The 26,117-nt window shown below is 49.9% G+C and overlaps 2 protein-coding genes across 10 annotated transcripts; one reads left to right on the plus strand and one right to left on the minus strand.

Moving 5' to 3' along the window:
* Positions 1-238: 238 nt before the first annotated feature.
* On the minus strand, positions 239-18,116 carry NAPB (NSF attachment protein beta). 9 transcript variants are annotated; one of them, XM_075035309.1, is made up of 12 exons: positions 16,752-18,116; positions 12,357-13,461; positions 9,747-9,826; positions 8,998-9,114; positions 7,821-7,867; positions 7,621-7,698; positions 6,551-6,606; positions 6,034-6,118; positions 4,316-4,420; positions 3,959-4,027; positions 3,545-3,595; positions 239-3,013 (listed from the first exon to the last, which is right to left on the minus strand). In XM_075035309.1, exons 2-12 carry the CDS (start codon positions 12,452-12,454, stop codon positions 2,909-2,911), a joined length of 891 nt encoding a protein of 296 aa, XP_074891410.1. In that variant the 5' UTR covers positions 12,455-13,461; positions 16,752-18,116; the 3' UTR covers positions 239-2,908. The 9 variants fall into 9 exon arrangements, 8 of the variants coding, with proteins under 8 accessions (XP_074891410.1, XP_074891409.1, XP_074891405.1 ...); XR_012651578.1 differs by having other exon boundaries at positions 2,918-3,013; positions 3,545-3,737; XM_075035308.1 differs by lacking the exon at positions 239-3,013 and having other exon boundaries at positions 3,170-3,595; positions 13,274-13,461.
* Positions 18,117-21,385: 3,269 nt separating this feature from the next.
* LOC142034935 (vinculin-like) lies at positions 21,386-22,686 on the plus strand. Its single transcript, XM_075036771.1, has 4 exons — positions 21,386-21,460; positions 21,722-21,894; positions 22,214-22,331; positions 22,518-22,686. Exons 1-4 carry the CDS (start codon positions 21,404-21,406, stop codon positions 22,542-22,544), a joined length of 375 nt encoding a protein of 124 aa, XP_074892872.1. The 5' UTR covers positions 21,386-21,403; the 3' UTR covers positions 22,545-22,686.
* Positions 22,687-26,117: the final 3,431 nt, after the last annotated feature.

Below are 26,117 nucleotides of genomic sequence, written 5' to 3' on the forward strand. Positions count from 1 at the left end.
TGACATGTTGTACCACAGGTGATTAAGTGGTGTGACAGTCACTGTAAAATGAGCAGCCAGTGCTTTCCTATACAAGTATTCACCCTTAGCATGTACCTTAACTGGTCACCTTGACATAGGAAGCACTATGCGTACTGGCTTTCACCATCACACCCTACAGCTTTTCGTCAGGCTCTAGCTTTAGCCTGCCTTTTGCATTTTCCGGGAAAGAACATTTATCACTACTTACATTCATGGTATTCACTTTATTAATGTACAGATTCACACAAAACATTATATTCTTGCTAAGGCCATTTCATTAATAAGTTTTCATAGTACAGAATTGTGTACTGGAGGGAAAATACAGCAGAGTGGCAGATCATCATTTTAAAACTGTCACAATTTACCACTGATACACCGGAGGACATGCTGTGTAGCCTACTTATACAGAAATAACATTTGTATTTTAATGAGATTACTCCAGAGCACAGCAATGGACCACACAACCCCACAGGTATGGTCTTCTGGTCCACCAGCTCCATACACATCTTATCACAACTGTGCCTAATACTGACAACTGGAAAAGTGAACAAAAAAAGGCATAAAACACTCGCCTCGGTTCTGTGTGACACTAGGAAATGTAAACTGCCCAGCCTGCGCTTCCCCTCACCAAGGCTCCCAAGGTGTTGGGATACAAGTCAAGACAAACCCATCAATACGATGGGTCTTTGCTCACTAAGAAAACAGGTAAAATAAACAAAAAGGGTTCCAACCCCATCCTTTTACCACAGGTGAGTTCAGCAGCAGTTACATCTTTAGGCCCTCTTGTCCAAGACGAGATCAAATCTGCAGCAAGATTACCTATGTACCACGCCAGCTGCATCCTAAGCCCAGTATTTTCTCTGCACTGTGGAGGTGGCACAAGCGTGCAAAGGACTCCGCTACAGGAACAGGACACCCTTAGAAAACGTCAGTCATTCCTCCTTTCTGATGAGCTGAGGTGTGCGCCTGTCTCTGAGCATCTCGGGAGGACCCAGACCCCAACCCCAGGCTAAATGGAACTGAAAGTATTTCTTTGCCAAGTTTGTGGGAAGGACAGACAGGACGCATGGTGGTCTAAGTTAAAGTGATGGTTTTGTTGCGGACAGAGGTCGATCACGAGCAGTAGCCTTAAAAACACATCTGAGAAGCGAAGAAAGTAAAGTTGCTTAGAAGAAGGAGCATCGTCCAGGCTTTTTCAATGCACTCACCTTGCCAGTTTTGCACAGCTCATGGGTCTTTCCTGTCAAGTTAGGATGCACAGAATAGTCTATGGAAAATAAGTGACCAGTGAGATCAGTCAGGAACACAAAAAAATAATTTGGCGTGTACCAGGAGCGTTTTCTTTTCCATAAGCCAGTGGTAAAGTACCACTTCAATAGAACTAAACCCTTTAGACCAATAAGCCAGACTGTGTTCTACTCAAATATCTAGATTAAAAACAAACTGAAGTGCAAAAGCCAGTATTTTGGTTGCCAGAGAGTATTGCTTCATCACAAGAAACAACGGGCAGAGTCCACGCTAGGCACTACTGTGATACTCCTGCTCTGGCCATGGAGGAGGGCCCACTTAAACAGCAGTTGTGCCAAATAAAGCAGTTAATTAATTACTTTTTCATTCTTTATATGTCAGTAGCACAGCTGAAAAATCTCTTCATTGCAGAGAAATACTGAGTGACAACTCCCCTTCTCCCAACAAATTGCATAGGCTCCCAAGCCCCTCTTAATATATACACGAAATAATAGGTAGCTTAATCATTGCTCGTTAAACAAAGCATTGCACAGAAGAGCCTTGCTTGCAGACATTTTAAAACACCTTTCTAAAATTACTGCAGGAATTTTTAAACGCATCTACACCTTTTCAAAGCAAGCTCGATTCATCTGTCACCCAGATGACTTAAACTTTCTGTATAACAGCAAGTCTCAGTCAACACCTTTGCACGTCACGAGAACGAGGGCAGTGTCGCCAACAGCAGAGAGGTCAGAAACTAATGGGTATTGCCTGGCATGCACACAAAAGACCTGTAGTAGAGATTGCAGCAGGAGTTTGTGTAAATGAAAAGTTAGAAAAATAGATTATTACTCGGATCAAGTCATCTCGGGGTAGGAGGGATGGGATGCACCACAAAATAAAGGAAGTGGAAAAATAGATCCAAGAAAATATAGAAGAACCTTACATTTTATATTTAGATCTGAAATACAAAATACACCGTTAACTAGGTCTACTTGCAACAACTGTCTGGAGGGCTAACACCAATCTCAGCAGTCCTGTCCCCTAGCGTGTAATGCTTTCAGCACAAGGTCATTATCTATTCTGTATTTATAGGTGCACACATGTATCTGTATAGGATGTATACACACACATGCATACTGTATGTAAGAGTCACAAAGCCTTTCACTAGCACCATTAAAAAAGCTCAATCATTTAAAAAAAAAAAACAAGATCCAAGTCTATCTGACAGAAGTCCATTTAGAAACAGAAAACGGTAACGATACAGCAACAGCTCAGAAGCAATTATTTGTACTGTACTGGCACAGACAAAATATTTACATGCTGTAATCGATGGTATTGAGCCTTAAGACAGAACAGCAGGAAAAACCAGTAGTTGCAAGTGCAGACTTTGGGTTCATCAGCTAACAAAACCAAGAAAGGATTTCTGCCAGAAGTACTTCTTTTGCCTCAGAGAGATCTGCCAGTGATACCCAGAGCATCGCTTCTCATCTACCCATGTTGTCACGACAAAGAGCAGGATACTAACGAAACACACAAGTCATTGGATTTGTAAGCAACAAAATAAAGCTAGATATTTTATCATGTATCCCATAGTGATCCTTGGCTGTAACACAAGAACAGATTACTTAGGCTGCATGCCACAAATACCACGCACAATTCACTTCAGGTCCCCGTCCCCTTCTCCTTGGATTGACTTTTTGATGCGAAGCAACATGGTTGTAAGCCACTGATCCAACCGCGATATTGAATCGAATTCTTTAACCTATTAGAAAAAAATAGTTTAAATTAAGATATTGGAAAGCAAACAAGACTGCTGCAAAAGAAGCATTCTGTAGCTCTTGAAGTATGGTCTTTTAAAACTTCTACTCTTCCCAGAGGAAAAAATAAAATTAAATAAAAAAAAAAGATATCTATCCATCTATCCAAAAACAGACAGAGCACTTTAAGCCACTGTCAAACACAGAAAGGAACTGGAGCAAAACTGGGCAGGATCTTTACTTAACTCTCAACGATAAACTAGTAATTTTAAAGTATTAAGTTTGGGATGTGCTAGAGCCCAGGCTGGAAGCAGCTCTGCTAGTGTCCATCTCTCCTGCAGGTTGTTTTGTGGCAGGATGTTTAAGCAGTGATGTGCCTGGTGTTCTGCTCCGCTGGACTGGGTCACAGAGCTCAGGCAACAAGTTATCCAACATTTAAGTGCACACATACTGGGGAAAAAAAAAAAAAAAAAAAAAAAGGAACAATCCACCATCCACAACCACAAGCATACCTTAGCAAATTCATGACTACTTACTGCCTCAGTGTACGCCTCACAGTTCTGCTCCTCGTGGGCTTCCAGCAGTTTCTAGGAGAATACCATTAAAAATTAGAAAATGCTCTGTTGCCGCATGTTCCTGCAGGGCCAGTGTGGTGGCATCTTGTCCCCAGGAAAGAGGGGACCTCTCCATCCACACTGCAGCAGCACCTTCGCAACCGGTTCAAACCACCTGCCATGAACACAGAAATAGTTTGGGGCTTTTTTTTTAAGTTAGCTAGAATAATCATCCTGCTGCTGCAGCTACTTCCCCAAGTCTGGTATAAACCCAATGGAAAGTGAGTGATGTCCTCTAAAACGTTCTAATAGAAGACCAAATCTATTGCAAGGTGAAAAAGCACAAAGTAAAGAGCAGTATGCATTTTCAAGCATGACTATTATTTTCATACTCACTTTCAATAGCTTGCACTCCCGTGAATCTGTGAACGCTGGGAACATTTCTTCATATTTTTCAAGTGCAAGCTGAAGGAGAGAAGACAACCCTTACGCTTGTTTCACACAAAACTGCTTGCTTTTTATTTCAGTTTTTGCCTTCCAGTCCTAAAACTGCACAGAGAGCTTAGGAAAATATTCATAGTAAATCCAAGAGCAACTATTCACAGTAAATCCAATTCGACACTACAGCACTTCAAGCTTCAGTCTGTGCAACAGCCATGCAAATTCCCATGCATGCAAGAACATGTCTCAGCCGGCAAAGGTGAATTAAGAGGGATGCAGAAAGTTTGGGATAACCACTCTGAGCCCACTGACCTTCGCATTCAGCTCATCCACGATGAAGTGGCACAGAGCAGCTTTGAAGAAATACTCTTTCGCACTATACTTGAGCAAAGGATTATCCATCGTGTTTGTTCCAACCTAGGCGCAAAAAAGATATTATTAGAGTTGGGAAAGAAAACTGCATCATTAAGAACTGAACTAAAAACAAAACAGCTGATTAAAATTACACGCAGCACCACACAGCTGTCTGCAAATAAAGACCGTGGAAAAAAATGCCAGCGCCCATACAAAAAGCTATTGGGAAGCCAGACAGGTTTTAACTAATGGCAAGCGAAGTCAGAGACTCGCAGGCAGCTGTGAGAGCACACCCCAGGGAGCCGCTGCACCAGTTCAGGGGTACCACACTGGTATCTCAGTATGTCCTGTCTGATGGAGAAGGGGGAAAGCAAGTCGACTCTGTGAAAACCTGCTCCAATATTAACCCTCCAGAAGCACAAAAGCAGCACTGCAAGTATTCCCAGGTAAATACCTGACACAAAGGCAGAGCAATCAAGTTTACAAATTTTGGGGGAAATTTTCTGCCAAATGGATTTGTAAACACCATCAAAAGTGTAACTGTAGATTTGCTTCCCCCAGCCTTTCTCCAGAAACAATAGGATTTGCAGGAAAAAATGCCTTCAGTAAGCTAAAGTAACTCTTAAAAGCCAAGGAGCAAACTATGTCTCTGTCCTGGTTTCAGCTGGGATAGAGTTAATTGTCTTCCTAGTAGCTGGTACAGTGCTGTGTTTGGGTTCAGCGTGAGAAGAATGTTGATAACACTGATGTTTTCAGTTGTTGCTCAGTAGTGTTTAGACCAAATCAAGGATTTTTCAGCTTCTCGTGCCCAGCCAGAAAGATGGAGGGGCACAAGAAGTTGGCACAGGACACAGCCAGGGCACCTGACCCAAAGTGGCCAGCGGGGTATTCCATACCAGGTGATATCCCATCTAGTATAGGAACTGGGGGGAGTTGGGGCGGGGGATCACCACTCGGGAACTAACTGGGTGTTGATTGGCAGGTGAAGAGCAATTGCACCGTGCATCATTTGTATATTCCAATCCTTTTTTCATTACTGCTGTCACTTTATTAGTGTTATCGTTATCATTATTAGTTTCTTCTTTTCTGTTCTATTAAAACTGTTCTTATCTCAACCCACAAGTTTTACTTCTTTTCCCGCTTTTCTCCCCCATCCCCCTGGGGGGGGGAGGGGGGAGCAAGTGAGTGGCTGCGTGGTGCATAGTTGTTGGCTGGGGTTAAACCACGACAGTCTCATAAAGGCATAATCGGCCCCAAAATAAGAAAGATAGGAGCTTCTAGGCCACGGCAGTTTTGTGAGACTGACACGCTGACCTGCTTTTCATTTTCAAGAAATTTTTGGCTCACGATTTTCTCTAATTCACATCTCTCATCCAATCTGCAGCACCATTTAAACAAGAAAACCTTTCACCCCTGACCAGACCTGAAACATCCCATGTGTAGGACAGTCCTTAAGAATTTAGCCATGGGTAAACACAGCTGGAAAACTCAGTCTTACAGAGGAAAACTCATCACATCCCCACCACCAAGATTGCCGTAACTGTCCCAATGGCAGTGCAAGGGACAGGAGCTCAGCCGCAGCCACCGAGGGACGCGATGGCCAGCACAGGGCCAGCACCACACAGGCGCTGGCAGCCAGGCTGCCCCAGCCCCGTTGGACAAGCGCACGCCCTCACCTGCTCATAGATTTCTATGGCTTTCTGGTACTGCTCCAGCTGCGCGGCGTAGGCAGCCACCTTCAGCAGACACTTGTTGGCTGAGCTACAATCAATTATAGCATTAAAGTAAGTAATTCTGTCCTGGGAGGGGGCAGAAATCCATACCCTGGTACCTCCAAGCACTACCTGTAGTACTTAGTGTACTAAAAGCTGCAAATTAGGGGAATTTTCTTTTTAACAGCCAAAATTAAAACACACAGAAAGGCACAAAGACCTTCAGCTCAACACGGACCTGGTGTCAAGACACTGTTCAAACGCTCCATGCTTTCTCTGCACCCAAACCGGGCACCCCAAACCAGACATGCCTGCCTGCAGGATGAGAACCTTAAACAGAAATCTAAGCAGGACTTGGGCATCCCACCGAAGGACATTTTAGAAGAGGCTGGCAGGCAAGGTGTGCAAGCGTGTGGGCCATCTAGGACAAATCCCCATCTCCAGCCCTTCCCTGTTGTGACTCCTTATAAAGATCACTTGCCTGTTAGACTCCTCTCCTTTGTAATAGTCCGCAGCCTGCTCGTAGTGTGCAATCGCCTGGGGACAGAAACATCACGCTTGAACGTCACTTGTGAAGTACAATTTTTGGTCAGACCAGTGTACAGAGACCACATTCACAAAAGCTTTTCCATTCTGCACATAAACAGAGCAGCGTCATGACACGCTGTGGGGCTTCTGGTGGAGCAAAATGCTGCCATGCATCCCCTGCACACTCAAAACACGAGGCTGCCCTTGGAAATTTGACCGTGAACTTGTTAAGTGTCCCGAACTCCAGTGCAGATTTGATACGGGTGACACTACTCTTGAGGTAATGACTACAAACACTTACAATCACAGTGCGCAAAGGCTTCTGCCAGGTTTGCCACAATAGAATAAACCACTTAACAGAACAGCCCTGACATAGCAGGGCTTGATTTAAGTGGGGCTGCACGTGGAGAGGCAACACTGAAGTCATTAACAGAGATAGATGGGATCCAACAAAGCAGAGCTGAGGAAGCCAATGATTGTCTAGAAAATAATATCTAGAAACCACAAATTTTTGTTCTGCAAACTTCCAAGCAGAAGATTTGCAGCCAGTTGAGCTGCTGCAGGATTCCTGCTCAGGGCCCTTGGTTATGGAAATGAGAGAGGGTCGGTGCTGAACTGTGAACTAAAAGTAACAGCAGCCTCCTTTGGGTGCATCAGAAAATTGCTATAGAACTGCCCCACAACTTTCCCGCAGTGCTCTTCAGACGTGAAACACCACTTCAGTTGAGAAGGTTTCTCACCTGGGTGTTTCTGCCAGCCCTGCCGTGCTGTTGCTCAGCAGAGAGGCATGCAAAAGAGTCAGGATTGCCCCACCAGAGACCCGTGCTGGGAAAATCATCACTCACCCTGTTAACACTAACTTCAAGTTACAGATGACTTGCACCTACATAAAGAAGCCTGGTGCCGGACAGGAGACGGGTTTTATTGGCCGCACTGAGCTCGGCGCTGCTCTGGCCGGGGAAGGAAATGCAGCCACCGCCGCAGCACCTGCAGAGCAGTACCAGCAGTACCCGACATCCTTACCTTTTCAATGTCTACCAGCTCAGCCTCGTAGATCTCTGCAATGGTGATGTGGTGCTTGGCAGCGATAGTGAATCGCCCCTAGAGAAGGCAGAGGTTGTACATGAGATGGGGGCTCCCCCTCCACCCAGCACACACAGCATTTACCGAGCTGCATCTCTTACAAGCACATCGGTCCACGAGCTGCCAGTGCAGCTTCTTACCATGTCAGTGTAGATATCGATAGCTGCATTTAAGCAGTTGATGGCCTCTGCAGCATGAGTGTTCAGGAAAAACAACAAAGTCAGCCAGCACATCACATTTCCCAGCCCAAGACCTCCCGCCTTCCAAAAATCAGATCTTGGTAACATTACTCTTCATCAGCTCACACACCAGCTTCTCAAATAAGTATCTACTCACACATTCATGTATATCTGGAACGACAGACATAACATTTTCAACCTCTAAGACCTACAGATGCAACGTCCCCCGCATTTTTGCACCTGCAGATCTAATCCCAATTCACCCAGCCCAAACACCCCCATCCCGTCGACAGCCTGCTGGTTCACCCTGGCAAAAATTCCAACGCTGAAAGCTAACAGTCAAAAATTAGGATGAGCAAAATACAAATGACTTGTATCCTGGGTTTGTCAGGCTGCACCCTCAAACAGAGCAAAATTCAAAATACCAATCTCATAAACATGCAGGGGCTGCCATTTTCTGGGAAATATGGGTGGTTTACAATTATAAAACAGTATTATCAGCCCCAAGTTACTTTATTCAGCCCCCTGGCACAGAAGAGCATGGGTAATACTGGTGGGTTGGTTGGTGTGTTTCCAAACACTCAGCTAGGGTAAAGGGAGTCAGAGGTTTTCCAGAAAACCACAACCCTGCTCTTTACGACCAGATTTAAAGAATCCAGTTCCTTTATCCTCATCCCATCAAAGGTCAGTCCATTTTCCACCCACCTCTCTGCCCCGAGGAAACCCCTGGGAACGGGGCTGGAGCTAAGGGCAGGGATCCCACTGTGATCCACACCAGAGACCTGCCTTAAGTTATTCCCTAAGAAGTGAATGTCTCCAAAGTCAAGCTAAACCAGCAAAGAAGCTATCGAGGGGCAGTGCTTCACAACCAACACACTTCAGCGTAAGCCAAAGTGCCAGAGATCACCTAGAGATGACACCCGTACACGTGCCGATCCACACAGCAGACCAGAATGATGCCGACTAGCTCGCATTATCTGAAAGCCTATTCTGGAGAAGCAGAAGTGCAGTATTACGGCTTTCGAGTAGCATGCAGCGAGGCTCCACAGCCCCGGTGACTACTGAAAGCCTCAGCGAGCCACCTCCTCTGCCGCTAAGCAGCTTTGCAAGAAACAATCCCGGATTTTGCTCCCCTTACCTTGTGGGTCTGCTTTTTTGTAGGCGTTCCCAGCGTCCACAAAGCTGGTGGCCGAGTCGTGTTTGCTCTGCAACTGCATGTGCAGCTTGGCTGCCTGACAAAACGCATTTCCTGCAGCTGGGAGAGAAGTGCACACCGACCCCATGTACCCCTCCAGCCCGGTAACGGCAAATCACGCGTCGCTTCCCAGGACCCAGAAAGGTCAAGAGATGCAACAACCCCCAATCATTTGTGTCCGGGCACTGCTCGTCTGCTGTGGATTAAGCCTGTCCCCATGGGGCACAGTGGGGGCATCCCACATGCATGCTCATCCTTGGCAACGCATGTTCATCCTCACTACTGACTGTGCCCTGCATCTACTGGATCAGCAAGGGGGATCCCTTGGATCTCGAAACCCATCAGATTTGACGTCCCACCCCAAAGGTACTTCCTTGCTTGATGAGCAAATCCAGGGCAGCGTCCCTTTAGCAGGCTTCCCAGCAGAATTACAAACGTTCATCTTAAAATGGTAAACGGCACCCTGACTAATTTAACATCAGGAACATTCAGGACACCCCCCTTTGCCCACCCTCCCAATATTTAAAGGATCACAGGGCTGGGCAGAGCAGAGGAATTGCATCACCATAGGGACCATTCCCATGGAAACAGCCTAGGATATAAAACACCCCTGCGATAATTTGCAGGAAGATGCTCAGGTTCTCGTGGGTCACTCCGGCATCAGCCACCCCAACAGCAGGGGCTGTACTCACCACTCCAGTTTTTGGCGATCTTGAACATGTTGGCAGCCCTGGTGTACATTTCGCAGGCCTCCTCCACCCTGGTGTTGCCCCTGAAATGCAACGAGAGAGCCCTTGACACCGTGCAAGAATGAAATGCTGGCCCCAAAACAGGGGCCGAAAGCTGAAATAGGACTTGGGGTGTTACAACCCCATGCGCGTGGGCGACGTGGCCCCTCCAGGCCTGATGAGGCTGATCACCCTAATTTTAAAATGCAGGGCGAGCATCACGCTGCTCAGAGAGGGGAAGGCTGGATTTGGGGGACCGGCAGCCCCCTGCCCTCACCAGCCCTTCTCCCAGGGTGCCAGCTCATTACCAATGTGCGGTGGAAGCGGGGAGAAATTCAGTTAGCACCGAACGGGGTCCCCCAAGCCCCACTGCGAATGGGGAGCAGGTAGAGCTGGCAGGCACCGAGTAACCAAGCCCTTGCTAGAAAGGGGAGGCAGAGTTTTTCATTGCATAAAGCAGGGACAGGGAAGCAGACAAAACCCACTCCTGAAATAGCAGCTTAGGGTTTTTGCACATTCCTAAAGAATTTGGAGCCTGGAGCAAGCCCCCATCCGCTCCTTGACTTGGGCCCCTCCTTTTTGGGAAGGAGCAGTTGACTCGTCAGAGTCTCATGAGACACTCAGCAAAAACACCTGCAGAAAGCAAACTCTAGTTAACACGACAAACTACCATATCATTTAGAGAACATAAAGCAAACCAAAAATTATGAGATGCTAGACAACTTGCTGCGAAAGAACAACTCAACAGAAGCCTAACTGGTGGGGTTTAGAAGCGTAATTCGGCTCCCCAAACCGGATGATTAATGATTAATTTATCTTGAGAGAGAAGTTAAATATTTTTGTTTATAAAATGCAGATTTCTTCATGGACTTACTCCTATAAGCTCGGTACTGCCCTCTGCAGCACACAGTCCTGCTGACCCTGGAAAGGCCTGCAGCACAGGAGGCAACATTTATTAGTGCCTTTTTTTTTAATCCCTTCCTTCTTCTGGCAGACAACCACATTTCATTTCTAAGCACAGGCGGGTTTTTTGCACTGCTTCTTGCCCTTGCAAGCCGCCTCTTACATGAACTAAAGCCAAAGGAGGTGGCGCGAGGTAATGCTACACCCTGCAAGGCGTCCAAACCCGGGTGGTTTTCAGCCTTTTAGTCTCAAAAAAAATAAAAAAGAAAAGCATTTGTGCAAGCTAATGGAGCTCTTCAGGAAAAAAGCCCGGCTGTTGATAACGCTTTTGGCTGGGCACTCAGCAGCCTGGGCACCCCCTTTCTCCAGGAGGATGCCGAGAGCAAAGTCACCCACCACCTCTTCTTCCATTTTAAAAGCAATTTTTCTTGCATCTATTTGTAGCCCAAGAAAATGAGAAATTTGCCTCTCGAAATCTCCGCCAGTTCGCTTCAAGGATTTGTGGCAATTTGCTGCCCGGATTATGCCCCTGGAGCACGCCCTGCCTGATTAATCTGCTGGAGGCTGGGAAGGAATTTATTTTTAAAACTTCTGGTTTTAGGGCTGCAGGCACTAGATTTTTCTAGGCTGTTGTTTAGAAACATCGAGGCCTCCACAGGAGCATCACTTCCATAAATGCTCTTTTCTTAAAATTAAAAAAAAAAGCCAAGATTGAGGGGGCCAAAACTGCTAGTTTTTCAAAACCCTTCCAGGCATGGCTCTCGCACGCCCAGGAGTATCTACTTTTGAACAAAAAGACCCCGTAAAAAGGAAGCTCTGCCATTCTCTGGGAGTATTGCTTCCCCCTAGCAACCCATTGCTCCAGAAGGTCTCAATGCCCCATGCTGTGGGCTCGGTGCTGCGAGGGGACCATGGCTTCGCTGGGCAGAAAATCATCTGTAAAACCCCCGAGCCTGGTCCAAACCCCCCCTGGAGCTGCAAAAAGCCTCAAGGAGAATGGGGGGCTTCAAGCCTCGCCCCGGCACCGTTCCCAGCAGCCCCGAACAGAGCCTTTGGGTGCTGTCGCCACTGCCCGGTGGGGTGAGGACACTCCCCGGCGTAAGGGGAGATGCCAGCCTTTGCCAGGGCGAACCCCAGTGACGCCGCGGCCCTGAGAGGATTACCAGTGGCGAGTCCCCATCGGGATAAAGCTGGGATGAACGCAGCCGCCGTGGAGGCGGACTCGGGGACACCCCCCCCCAGCTGGTTGAACGGGGCGGGGGGAGGCACAGGCAGGTGCCCTGAGCTGCGGAGGCCGAGTGGGCTCATCACACCGCTGTGTCCAGGGGCAGCTGCAGAAGAGGCAGCACCCGGGAAAGGGGGGGTGCTGGAGCACCCCCGGCCCGGCTCACCCCTGCTATGCTCTGGGGGGGGCTGTGGTTTTTCTCCCTCGCTATGCCCTAACACAGCCCACCGGCTGCAGAGACTAAAGGAGACACTCACCCACTCTGGGGGGGCCACAGCACCCAGGCGGGCAGGGCAGGAGCTGGGCAGGCACCCACGCACACCGCCACCCACTCCCCCCCCCCCCCCCCCGCTTTTGCAACCCTTCCCTTCGCACACGGCGCACCCCCAACCCCCCTACCACCCGGGCACCCCCCTTTGCAATTCCCCCCCGCCAGCCCCGCTCACCCGAAGAGCCCCCGCAGGAAGGAGTGGGAGCCCTTCACCCGCTTCTCGGCCTCCGCCATCAGCTGCACGGCCTCCCGCTCCTTGCCCGTGCTGTCCATCGCGGCGGGCCCCCTTCGGCCTCCGCCTCCTCCTCCTCCTCCTGCACCGGCGGGCGCGTGCACGAGGGGGGAGGGCGGCGGCGGGCGCGTGCACGGGGGCGGGGCGTGCGCATCACGGCGCGGCGTTGCAGGGTGCACGGGGCAGTGCTGCAGGATGCGTGATTCCGGGTGCGTGATGCACGGCGGCGCCTCGCACGATGTTGCGCGTTGCTGCACGATGTTGCACGATGCTGCACGTCACACGACGCACAATGTGGCACGATGCACGATGTTGCACCAGGCACGCTGCTGCATGCTACCCGTTGCACGATGCTGCACAATGCACGTTGCTGCATGTTACAGGTTGCTGCACGTTACACGATGCACGTTGCACAATGTTGCACGTTAAACCATGCTGCACATTACACGATGCACAATGTTGCACAATGCACGTTGCTGCACGATGCACAATGTTGCACAATGCATGTTGCTGCACATTACGTGAGATTGCACAATGCACAGTGCTGCATGTTACACATTGCTGCTACACGACACACATTGTGCAATGTTACACATTGCTGCATGTTGCACGATGCACAGTGCTGCATATTACACGATGTTGCTCACTGCTGCACATTGCACAATGTTGCTCACTGCTGCACGTTGCACAATGTTGCTCACTGCTGCACGCTGCTGCACGTTGCATGACGTTGCACAATGCATGTTGCACACTGCTGCACGCACCACCCCAGCTTCCCCCAAAGGGGAGGAAGGCAAGCACACCAGGCAGCATTTTCCCTTCAACTCTCCAGCGTTTTGGAAGCAGTAGCATCAACACACCATCCACATGTCGAGCGCTGGGGTGAGGCGGTGTGAAGGAACACTCAGGACTCTTCTGCAGCTTTTTTAAAAGCAGACATCCCGACACCTGCGCGTACAGCTGGAGTCAATCGGCTTTTGCACCTTCACAACAACGGAGGACTGTGCAAGAGGGTGAAATTCGTTCAGCTGTGCTGCCCCAGAGGCACCTGTGATATAGTAAAAGTTGAAAGATCAAGAACATGAGAATGAGCAAGAGGGAGTCATGAGCAATCACAAAGCTTAATTAAATGCTTGATGAATTTACGATCTTGCTAAGAAGGCACAAGCAGAGGCCTTGCTTGATAGATAGGGCCAGAAAAGATAAGAACTCCTGCCTTTGTTCACTAATGAAAACTTAGATAATAAGAGCACTAACAAGTATTTTTAGGGACTAACAAGCATTCTTTAAGGATAAGATGTTCCAAAACATGTAAAGGACCATACTGCACAGAATCACCTGAGGAGGGTCAAGTAGCGAACAAGTGAGGAAGACTATGGAAGACCACCAGAGGACCGCTGAAGACCACCAGAGACCTTCAATGTGCCTGAGTAAAGGACATTTGCATATGCTAATAGCTTCCCGGAGAACTAATGAATATGTATAACATTTCTCGGAAATCTAGTGAATATGTATGTAGAACACGTACTTAACCTGCACAACTGGGCCTGACGGTGTGCATGATAGGTGGAGCAATCCCCTGTGCACCCAGCGCTGCAATAAAGAATGCTGCAATAAAGAATGCCTGCTTTCTAAAACTCCAAAATTGAGTTGTAGAGAGTTTCTTTGACCAGCTTTTTCGGTATCACCTGTAACCCTCAGAATTACAAAAAAAATTTCTAAAGATAGATTCATTCGTGACCTTGCTGAAAACGTACATCCCTCTTAGGAAATAAGCTAGGATTGGAGTACTTAAAATACAAGGAAATTGAAAAAGTGTATTTATCCCAACCTGAAAGTCTTTTTTTTTTTTTTTTTTGCCAGCTCTGATTCTGCTTTCATTTACATTACTCTGAGTTTCCACAGAATTACTTTAAGAGAGGCAGAGCTGAAGCTTAGGCTCCTGGTAGAAGGGTCATTGTTTCCAGTGGATATTCTGCATTAAGCGAAAGGGTACAGAAGAAGTCAGAACAGGCAGAAAATGTGCCCGTTTTCTCTTGCTTGCATTTGTGCTCTACCGCCGCCCCCCCCACCACCCCAATTATCTGAGCACACAGACGAGTCCCTCCTTATTTAGCAAAGCAGTTCAGCACACGGCTTACAGACTTCACACAGATGGATTCACAGGAGAAAAGAAGGTAGAAATCTCTTTTTTTACCCTGTGAAGCTGCACCCGCCTCATTTCTTAACTGAAGGCGAAAGGGCCGAGGCCCTGCGAGGGACGCTTGTCAGCAAAGGCCGAAGCGGGAGCCTGGCTCTCGGGCAGGCCCGGTGTGAGGAGGGACCCCTCGAAGCGCCTTCTCTACTCACACAGCTGCTTATTTCCTCGGGTTTTTAAGGCCGGAGCGGTGTGTCCCCACGCACACAGAGCCCACTCAGCCCCCCAGAACGATGGGCGGAGGGGTGGGGGAGGCAGGCAGGGAGCACAGCCACTCGCCCAGCGGGAGGATTACGGGGCTGGAAGGGGCAGGACTGCGCTGTGCAGACAGCCGGCCCCGACGTTAGGCAGATTAGCGGGCCGGGCCCGGGGCCTTCAAGCCGCTGAGGGCGGGCGGAGGCGGCGGCCCGGCCTTCCCGCGCCCGCCTACAGCTCCCGGCGTGCCCCGCGGCCGGGCGGCACCGCCATGTCGTCACTGCCCTGCGCCCTCGGCGTCTCCATGGCGACACTGGCGCATCCCGGCGGCGGGACGCCCCCCGCCCCCATCGCCGGCCCTCAAACTCCCTGCGGACCGCCAGCAATCCCCCGGGGGGGGCACCCCCAGGGCTGAGGCAACCCCCAGACCTCCAGAAACGTCCCTGGCTTCCAAAGGGCAGGGGGGAGCAGAGAGACGCCCAGGGGCATGCCAGCCGCTGCCCTCCCCCAGCCCCTCTGCCTCACACAGGCCAGCAGCAGGCGCTTGCCTTCAACCCTGTCCACAACAGGAACCGAGTTATGGTAATCAAGGTGTAATTAATCCCCCCCGACACACACCCCCCCCGCGGGTTCGTATCCCTGCCCAGGAGCTGTCTGCGCGCACGCAGGCCCGTGGTGGCAGGGGCACCCCTGTGCCCCCCCGCTGACAGCCGGGTGGGTGCTCGGAGGTAACGTCACCCTCACCGCCACGGGTCTCACCCCTGCAAACAGCCCGTGACCCCATCCCCAGCGCTCGTCCACTGGGCTGTCTGCGCCCGGGTAAGGAAATACCAGCTCTGGCGTCCGTGGGCTCACATAACCACGTAAAGGCAGGAGCGTGGGACGGGTCTGGGGCATCCGCGAGACACGGCTGTGCCTTGGAGCTGAGCAAAGCCAGGGGATGCTTCGCGGGCAGGACGGCAGAGCTGGGGGTCCACAGCAGGAAAGCTGGGGGAAAAGCCCGCTGCTGGGGGAAATGCGGGGTGCTGACCTTGTTGCCGGGAGAAACTAGACCCAGTAGCATTTTCAAAGCCAGAAGCCGCCATCCGAATCCAAGGTCGCTGGTAAAACTGATAACTGCTACACATTGCGAAGGATCCCAGATAATCCCAGGTTTTGTTTCCCTTTTCCAGGCAGCACAAAATGGAGCCTTTTTATCTCTATGATCTCGGGTTCTTAACAGAAAACAAAGCTATTGAAAGGATCCTCTGCCCCATGGCTGCGCAGCTCTGCCATCTAATCCTCGCCCTGGAATGGGAAGATGGGATTTATCAGGACTTTCCCAATTTAGGGGAGAATGCAGAAAAATTAGCCAAAGCCACAGAAGAACTCGCTTCTGTTGCAAGAAGGTAAGTTTGCTGGGTGTCTCCATGGCAGATTTGGGGGCTGGGAAGGAGGAGGAAGGGATGGCAAAGAAACTGGCAGGGAGCCTGCCTCTCCTGCCTGGTGCTCCCTGCCTGCACCCCCCTGGAGAGGTGGAAGCGTGAGGAGGAAGGGGATGGGGAACATGAGGGGGGGGAATAGGATTAGGAAGGGAAAAGGACAGATGGGACAAAGCAGGGATACGTGCTTGGAAGCGAGATGGCAAAGCAAGCTCAACAAGCAACGTTTAAGCTAAACACATCTTAAGGTAATAGACAATTGACCAAACGCTTCAGTGAATTTACTGAATGCTTCAGTAAAATTGGAGCCCAAATCCACAATTAGGCACTGGCCACTGGGTTATTTTGCTGTTACAGCTAGGACCTGGTAGATTGTAGACATCCTATCTTGAAGTGAATTGCGGCCACTGCAAAAGGTTCTGAAACAGTTTGCAAATACAGCTAAAATCAATTCAAGCCCAGTTAAGGTCTGGTGTGGCTAATTGTTGTAACAAAGCCCGAGGCCCCGCCGAGGCTGGTACTCACAGGATGGCAAAGAGCTGAGCCCAGCAGCTTCTGTTCCAGGTTGGCTGAGGAGTCCAGCGACGAGGTGTTCAAGAAGGAGACGTGTCCTGCGGCCGAGTCCCTCGTCCTGGCAGGGAGGTGCATGCTGCTGGCGGCCCACAAGCTCCAGGTGCAGCCAGAGAACCCTAGCCACAGGGAGGAGCTGGCTGTGTCGGCAAAGAGGGTCTTAACAGAGACAGTGAAGGTAACAGCGGAGGGGGACAGTGCCGGAGGGAGCAGGGGAGGAGGTCAGGCTGGGATGCAGCAGTGGGTAAGGGTGCAGCTGTAGGGGGGACAAGAGCTGCCCTCCACCAGGACAGGGGCTGGGGCTCAGGGGAAGCTCTAGCTGGAGCAATGGTTGTTTCTTCACTGTGTGCTCACTAGGGCAGGTCTGCTGAGCAAAACGCACCTCTTCTCTTCCCTACAAGGGCTGTGGTGTCATCTTGGCTGCACAAGAGAAGAAATAGTGAACAGGGATTCTTGAGCCTTAGCCACTCTGACCAGTTTTTCTGCTGTTTATTTCTGATTAGATCCTTCAGATGGAAGACACTGCTGGGGCAAGGAGGATAATTCAGGCTGCCAGCTGGCTTTTGGAGCGCTTGAGTGTGCTGCGGGATGCAGGGGACATGCCAGGACTGCTGGCTGCTTTCCGGGCCTTTTCCGAGGCCCTGCTTCTGCTGAGCAATCTGACAGCAAAGCGCCTCGAGGAACTCAGAGATTGTCCTCGACAGAGGAGATTGGCCCAAACTTTGCAGCTCCTTCAAAAGTGCGTTCCTTTGCTCCACGCAGCCAAACACAGCGATCTTAAACACTCCTGGGATCAGCAAGTCAACCTCTCCAAAGGCTACGCTTTCCAGCTGACAGAGAGGACCATCAAAGAGCTCACTTCCCTGCTTATCAACAATACAGGCAGCGAGCAGCCATGGGAGAGAAATGGGACCTTCTCCCAGCATGTGAGCAGGCTGCTGGCTCTCCTCTCTTGCCCAGACCCAGTGCATCTCTCCGACAGTGAGTTCAGTGCTCATGTGGAAGCAGTCATTTTCTACTGCATGCTTCTAGCAGACTCGTCCAGGCCAGATCTAAAGCTGGACCTGGTAAAACATTGCTGGGTTCTGCTACAGCTGAGGAAGAGCATCTGCAGCCACACAAGCCAACAGGAGGGATGGCCAGGGCAAAGCTGGGGAGAAAGCAGCCTGGAGGAGGAATGTCACACCATGAGAAAGGAGGTGGAGACTCTCAACCAGGCAGTGCTCACAGCTACTCTGTGCCAAATCCTCGACACCTTCTTAGAGGGAAAGGAGCCCCTGAGGCAGTTAGTTGAAGATGCCCTCAGCCTTGCTGGTACAGGGTGTTTTCCAGCAGGACAAGGAGGACTTTTAAAGAAGCTTCAGCCCCTCACTGCCACCTTCTTCACACACGCCCAGCAGATGCTCAGAGTGGCAGACTTTGTTCTGGCCAGGTGCACCAAAACCCAAACTGCTAGAGAAATCAGAGAGTGGGTAGAGTATCTGAAGACACTCCTTGCCAGCCTCCCTCCACTTCTCACAGAAATGAGCAGAAATACAGCCCGGACAGGCGCTGCTGAGCAACTGCAGTCCTTGTATCATGTGTGGGCTGGAACAATAGAAAGCCTCTTGCAGTGTTTTGAGGAGACAGTCAGCATGCATGAATTCCTTAAGCTGTCCATCCAGGAAATGGCCAAGCACAGGGAATGGTGTGAAAAGGCCCTGGAAAGTCAGGACTCTGAGAGGCTCTCTTGGCACGCAACTCACCTCACCAGTTGGGCTCGGTGGGTGGTTGAAGCTACCACCAGGTACAGGGACAGAGCCACAGACCCCATTTTCAGGAATGGCTTGCTGGTTTGGGTTGAGCAACTGGCCAACTCCATCCTTGAGCTGAAAGCAGTCATAGCCCTTTGCCCAGAGAGACTCTCTTGCCTCCAAACTAGGGATGTCTTTTCAAAGGCAGCAAGCTGCCTGATGGATAGTGCTCACCACATCCAGGACGGCCTGGATGGGTCCAACCACCCAGATATTCTCAGCCCTCTCCGAGCACAAGTGCGAAGAACTGATGTTGCAAAGGGGCTTGAATCCAGCCCATTGCGTGCTGGGCTAAAAACCATTACAGATGAGGCTGCGTTGCAAGAAGACATCTTACATTGTCCGTCTTCACGACCAGGTAACTTACACCCGGATGTTGTTCCAAGGAAAGGAGATACGCACCCTGTCATTATGGCTCTCCTAGCAGCAACAAGAGCCCATGATATAGCAGCTGTCAACACTGCTTGCTCTGCCTTGCTTGAACTCTCCAACAGCTGTATCGATGCGGCAAAGGAAGCACTGCCCGTTGCTGAGTCTCCCCAGATGGAGATGCTGGGGCAGTACCAGAAGATTGTATTACTGACACCATGTGTTATTAGCCTGGCCAGGGACACAGCCCGAAGGCAGCTTCATTGTCCAAACAGACTTCTCCAAATGGCACTCACGCTCTCCAAAAGGATCTATGAGACCAAAGAGTGCCTGGCAGCCATGACAGGCTCTTGGTATAGTCTGTCTCAGCAAGTATTTGGCTTTATCTTGTCTGCTGACTTTCTGAGAGGCAAACAGGCTTTGGACGAGACTATGATGGGTTTAGCAGGAGCAGTTCAGTTAGCAGGAGACATTGCAAGCGTAGCCTGCAGTAAGGAAAATCCCATTTTCCCCAATGTCTGGGAGAGCTTTCAACAGGTCCAAGCCAAGTTTTCACGTGCTCAGATGAACACCAAAGTGTTACTTGAGAAAGCAGCATCCTTCAATGGCTCCTGCAGGGTGGGAAAGGCCAGCCTGGAGCTGCACTGTGTCCAGTGGGCCATCAGCATGCACGTCCTGCTGGGCGCTGTGGATCGGTTCATAGGCAGGGATGTCCTGTTCCTGCAGGAGCTGAGGAGCGCCGTGAAGAACAAGCTTTGCTCGCCGAGTCTCTTGGCTGCTGTGTCCGAGAACTCCCTGAGGCTGCAGGAGGCCGCCCGGCTCTCTTACTTGTCCTGCCCTGAAGACCAATGTGGCAGTGAAATCCTGGCGCTCAGGGAGGAGATAAAGGTGCTAATGGAAGCACTGCTGGATGCCTCCAATACCCTCTTGGTCTCCCCACTGTCTACTGCCAGCTTGTACATTCGCTTTGAGCTCCTGCAGAGAGACTTGGCCCTTAGGGCCAAGGCATTGTTGCTCCACCTGGAGAAGGTCAATACCGAACACCTGCGTGTCATCCGAGATGTCGTTGGACCAGCCCTGTCCCCCCTCTCTCAAGAGGAGAGGGAGAGAAACAAACAGGCCTTTGAAAAGAAGGCAAGTCGTCTAATGGCTAATGTTCAGTGGGTGAAAACCACCCTCCAAGACGTTCTGGAGGCCAACACGCAACTGCAGTCACAGGCAAACCTGCTCTCTGTCGCAGACCACCTCCTGATCCTCACGTCTGATGCAGTGGGCAGCGCCAGCCAGCTCTTCCAGAGCCACCGGGACAAAGGGCATCTCCGCCTAGACAGTATTGTCTGGTACTGGTCAGCAAAGGCACACTACCTCGTCACACAGCTGCGGGCCGTCCAGGGCATCAGCGGACATACTCTGCAGCTCATCAGACAACGCCTGCAGAATGTGGGAGACCAGTGCTCTCCAAGACAACACAACAGCACAGCCAAGCTCTTCGCGGCCCAAGAGCTTGATGCTCTGAGCCACACTGAGTCAGCAGAAACTTGCCCGAGCAGGAACAGACGAGGAAGTGGAGCTGTCAGGGAGGCACGTGAAATGGTACAGTAGCTTTTTAGCCCATCAACTCTTACTGCAGGGTGATGGTCAGGGCTGTCAGTCAGTCCTGGTACTCACACCATGGAGCAGTAAGATAAGTGATGTTGGCAGGGACCTCTGGAGGTCAATAATCCAACCCCCTGGCCACCTTCACAGTTAGATCAGGTTACTGGCTGCCCTATTCAGCTGAGTTCTGGATATCTGATCTGATGGGCACTCTTGCATAAATAAACCCATCTTCAAAACACTGTTTCTGAGGAGCAGAGGGCTGTACCGCTCTCCCTCCCCTGAAACACTACCTGTCTCTGCTCAGCTCCACACCTCTCCACAAGCACCCTTTGGGACTAACGGCAAATCCACTCCCACAACAACTGCTGCTGGTTGTCAGGAGCTGGCAAAGGCTTCAGGAACAAGATCCAGATCACTCAGCAGAGCAGTTTAGAGCACTTAATCATACTTTTAAACCGCGGGCACTGTCAGCTCACATGACAGCTACCACCCGTTTGGAGACAGCTCCAGGAGACAGCAGCACGGGGCACTGGGATTTTATAGTCCCACTGTGGGTGAAAGGGAGAGAAGGGCTGGTTGGGAAGGCAGAGCAGACCCAGCGAGGTGGCGGGCAGTTCTCCCATCTCCTTTACTCACCAAAAACTGCTTCAGAAACACACAGGCGGAGACTTCTCAGCATTGGTGCATCTGCACACTCCAGACTTCAAATCTGTTCAGTTCTTGTCTCAACAGCACCAGAACGGTCCTCCCAGCGCCTCCTTTGCCAGCAGCCCTGCGAAGCACGAGAGAGAAGACAGTGACCCATGGCAGGGTGGCCCCAGTAAGATGTCCCAGGTCACCAAAGACATGGCAACAAGGATGCTTCACATGACTCAGTTCCTGAGGAAGAAGGGCCCCATCGTGGTATGGAGTGCTTCACCTCCTCCACCCCAGCACATTTTTTCCTCGAAACCCCTGCATTACCCTGCGTTTGTGAGAGTGGCACCAGCTATATTTATGTAAAGCACTAGAAATTACTTCCTCCTGATTAGATGTGAACTTGGCATCCAGTCCTTTCCTTGTTTCAGAATATATCTGGGCTTCCTGGATACTCCCCCTGTCTTGCAGGAAAAGTGGTCTTTTCTCTCCTCCTCTCCCCAGACATTTCTTTCTATTTTGTTTTAGAGCAAGGACCAGCTTGTCGCCTGTGCTAGGCAAATTGCTTCTGATGGGCAGGTGTTTGTTAAATTTGGCCGCATTGTTGCAAAGCACTGCCTGGACAAGAGATGCTCCGCAGAGCTGCTGTGTGCTGCAGAGCAGACCCACACCATCAGCAGCCAGCTCAGCATGGTGGCCAGGTGAGTTGCCAGGGTCAAGGACAATCTCTCCCAAGGCTGGTGGCCCCCTTCTCAAAGAGATGTGCACGGTGGTCTCCAGATGCCCTTGTTGGATCTGGGTGTAGCCCTCAGAGTTCAGTTACAGCTCAGGTGGCTCCCTCTCCTCTCCCTGTTGCTGTAAACAGCCCTTTCCTCCCCCAGTTTGCCTGCCTCTGTGGAAACCTGCTCTGATCGCGCAGGGGACAATCTTCTGGTGTTGGAGTAACCGGAGTTCTGGCCACACAGGGGAAGCACACTGTCTGATGTTCTTCTAATAAAATCCTTTAAAATGTCTTTTAAGGGTAAAAGCAGTCACTGCAGAGAGCAAGTCCTCTTCTGAGCTGCTGGTGAGCAACGCACAGAACCTAATTCAAGCGGTTTTGCATGTTCTGAAGGCAGCCGAGGCAGCGTGTATCAAAGTAAGTTAACGCTGGTGGCATCGAATAGGTTTTGCAAGGTAAGTCCACGCTGTGGGGAGCTCCTGCAGCCAAGCTGGGTTATAGGAGGTGGGAGCTGGGTGCTGTGGGACCTCTTGACTCCAGCTGGGGGTAAACATTCTTACTGTGATGTTTTTATTTTATGCCTTTCTGTCTTTGTTTCCAAAGCCCAATATGCATCTTCCCAGGCACTGAATCTGCTCTGTCACTGCTACCAACTCTGAAGTCATCTTTAGCTGGTCCGTTTCCCATTTCGTTTTTGGATAGGGGAGAGCAGTAGCATCTCACTGGAGCCTTTATTTGGAAATAGTCAATGTCAGTCGTAGCCTTTATGTTGTCTCAGGATGAGCTTTGATCAAAACTCCCAAGAGCCTCCCTTGCAGCTGCCAATGATGGCTGATTGATCCAACTGTAAATAGTTTGTGAGAGCAGACTTTATCTGAAAGCACTCAGAAAACAAGTGCAAATACAACCAGACTCTCCACTGATGCAGTTTTTCATCATGTGCCCTAGCGTCCTATGTAATCCTACAACTTCTGCTGAGCTTCAGAATGTCTTTTTGAAAGAGACACGGTTTTTATTAGAATCCTATTTGATGAACAATCAGCCATAAGGGTGAAAAAGCTCCTCCTGTGGATAATTGCGCATACTGGTAAAAACTTGTATGTATGTCCATTTTTCACTTTGCTGATGTCAGCCTGAAGTAACTAGCCATTCTTTTATCTTGATTGTCTAGACTACAAAGTCCCCTATGACCTGGCTTTTTGCCTTTGGAAATTTCCCTGCTTATCAATAAACTATACTGCATTCCTTTTATCTCTCTGTAAGCAAGTTTTTAAGCACTTCTAAGCATTTTAAGCATTAACAGGTAGAGATGCCACACTGGTCACACACACATTGACGCATTCAGACTTTTATATCTTTTAAGATATTTTAAACGAGTTCATGTACAACAGTATATTAAAGCATGCAAATATTTTGTCTAATAGGGTTTGCGACAGCCCCCGCCTGACTCTGAAGAAGAAGAAGTAGCTGCTTTTTGCATGCAGTGGAGAAAAAACCTGTTGTGGCATAGAGCCAAGGAGTCTTTAAACTCAGACAGGGATGAATTAGGGCTTCGCAAGACTCAGGCAAGGGCTGAACCCACCCTGATGGCTATGGTGCAAGAACAATCACCTCAGACCAAGAATACGCCCAAGTGTCCAAAACCTATTAAAGGACATACAATTACGGACAGCCATCTGTAAAAACAGGAAGGGACTTCTGCTGGAGGGACCTGCATTGCTAACTGGCCTCGGCAGAAAGAACGTAGCCCATGCTGCACTCCTTCCAGCTCACATCTCTTCTGCTAGAGCTGCTCTTGCAGGACGACTGAAAGTGCAAGGCCTGAAAAGGCTTTTGTGTGCTAGGCACTCCTCCTGTGGCAAATTCCACCCTGCAGAGTCGCTGCTTCCTTTTGGCAACTGAACAAAGAGCAGAATAAGATGATGCCACACGCTAGTGTATTTCCTAAGCGGCCTCTCCTCCAGATGGTGTTTGAAGTTGAGTAATAAGATGTGATACCAAGCCACAGAGGACACAGGAGTTGGGGAAGAGCTTTAAGATCCCATGAAAGAGAAAACAGAGGGTTTCCTGTTCTGTAAAATAACGATTCACTGATCTTTGTTACCTGGCGCCCGAGTAATTTTCAGCCTGAAACCATTACTCTTGAATCCACAGCCACCAAGTGGAGCTACAGTTCTTTATATTCATATACTGCATGCCCCTGTCCAGCTGCTAGCCAGCTCTGGCTCTTATGTAGTAAGGCAGGCTTTTTCTTTTCTTTGGCAAACATTGATATAGAGAAGACAGCATTTGATGAGGTACCTTCATTGTACTACTTTCAGTGACTTCCAGTTCTTCTGTGTTCTTCAGCACCCAAGATGTGAACAGAAGGATGTAGGAACACACTTGTAGCAGCACCAGCAAATCTGGCTGGAAGGAAGGATCAGGGGGCTCCGTAAATGATTGAATTGCTTGTCTCCCGCACAAGAAAGCCTCAGAGCTGGGACGTCCTTCTCAGGCCCTGATCTTTAGCACAGTATCAACCTTTTTTTGCAACCACGCCCTTTTTAGCAACCATCCCTTTTTCTTCTAGGGGTAGCAATCCTAAATACCGCACAGGAAGGGCAGCCAGAGATATATAACCCTACAGAAGAGCCAGTGCACTGGGTGGAGCTCATACATAAAACACGAACTCAGAGGGTGACATGAAAAAGGCATTACAAAAGCTGGAGGAAAGAAGAACTAATTGAGGAGGAAGACAAAGGGATAGGATCACTGACTTTTGAAATGCAAAACACAAGTGTAATTAAGTATTCTCTACTTTGCAAGAATAAATTGATTTACTTTGCAATACGAAGGATTCACATTAGAGTCTTTTCATCATGGCAGAAAAATATTAAAACAGGCTACCTAGGGAGGCTAGAAATCACCCTACAAGTATTTCTGTCATGGGGCAGCAAACACCAGGTGGTGATCTAGCAATGCTCAGGCCTTCTGAAGTGCAGACAGCAAACAAGGTCAGAGAAAAACATTTTACTCGTTGACATCTCCAGGACTAGCAGAAGCGGGGAGCATTTTGTCCCACCTACTGCCCCCAACTCTGCAGATCTTGCAGCCTGCAGACAAATGAGACTTTTCTCCCAAAATCCCTCTCAGCCCCAGGACCCTCTTTTATCCAGAATAAAACATTCAATGCTGAAGATCACCCACCTCACAGCTACAGGCTTCCAGAGCATCCAGGACCAATGACCAGCTACTCCTGTTACCGCTCTCCACACCCATGCTTCACAGCCTCAGGGGCACGAGTTGCCAGTGTCCGAGGGAAAGGCTGCTCCGTGCCAGCATACTGCACTTGCGGAAGAGATGGAAATAAGCCTCCCCTGTGAAAACACAGAAAACACAATCAGTCCGCACCGCAGATCAGACTTGACTTGCTTGGTGGCTGCAGCTCATTCCAGCCCACCTCGGTGTGGCAGGACTGTCCCCACCTGCCCCCTCTGACACCCCCAGCACCTTCCCCGTATCAGATAGTTTAGTACTTGCGCTGTAGCCATCAACCTCCTCGTTTTGAGAGTGCACAGTAGCAGCGGGGACACCAGAGCAAGCATAAACTCGGGGAAGAAACCTGCAACGAATAAAGCAGCAAGCACAGACAGATGGAGGAGCCGAGCAGCAGCCTGCAGACCCTTACACCGTGGCTGGGGGAGCCCACGGGGACCTGCTGGCTGTGCAAGGCTGGATCTGGGAAGAAGGAAGGAAGGAGGCAGTTACACATGGAGACAACAGGCTGCAAGAACTAGCTGGCCCCTTTCAGATTATGTTTCCTCCTTACTTTGTACCCCTTCTTTTCCAAAATAAAGACCTGTAATGTATCTAAGGTACTGAGATGGCAGTGGATCTCCAAGGTTGGAAGCCAGCACTCTGCATCCCCCTACTAGAACACACCCTGCAACTCCAAAATGGGTCCATAACCAGACCGATGGCAAACCACTTGCAATGCATGTCATTTTGCTCTTGGTATCAAAGCTTTTCCTTTGACTCTTATTTTTCCAGTACTTTCAAAAAACCACTGAGAATCCAATTCAGTGATGATGTCATCGCCACTCTACAAGAAGTTATAGCTTCAGGTTAGAGCTGCACATCCTAGAAGTACTTTCCACATCTAAATGCGAAACCACGCCTTTGGCTTCAATACTGTAACTTTTTCTCTTTGTTCCCCTATCA

The sequence above is a fragment of the Buteo buteo genome, chromosome 9, assembly GCF_964188355.1.
Source record: "Buteo buteo chromosome 9, bButBut1.hap1.1, whole genome shotgun sequence".
Lineage (NCBI taxonomy): Eukaryota > Metazoa > Chordata > Aves > Accipitriformes > Accipitridae > Buteo > Buteo buteo.

Bases quoted from the DNA above. Each gene is read 5' to 3' on its own strand.
- NAPB (XM_075035304.1), bottom strand. From the start codon at position 12,454: ATGGACAGCACGGGCAAGGAGCGGGAGGCCGTGCAGCTGATGGCGGAG. The intron at 9,827-12,356 runs GTGAGCGGGGCT...GTTGCATTTCAG, and splicing joins TTCCTGCGGGGGCTCTTCGG to GGGCAACACCAGGGTGGAGG. The intron at 9,115-9,746 runs GTGAGTACAGCC...CTTCTCTCCCAG, and splicing joins GATCGCCAAAAACTGGAGTG to CTGCAGGAAATGCGTTTTGT.
- LOC142034935 (XM_075036771.1), top strand. From the start codon at position 21,404: ATGGCAACAAGGATGCTTCACATGACTCAGTTCCTGAGGAAGAAGGGC. The intron at 21,461-21,721 runs GTATGGAGTGCT...ATTTTGTTTTAG, and splicing joins GGAAGAAGGGCCCCATCGTG to AGCAAGGACCAGCTTGTCGC. The intron at 21,895-22,213 runs GTGAGTTGCCAG...ATGTCTTTTAAG, and splicing joins CAGCTCAGCATGGTGGCCAG to GGTAAAAGCAGTCACTGCAG.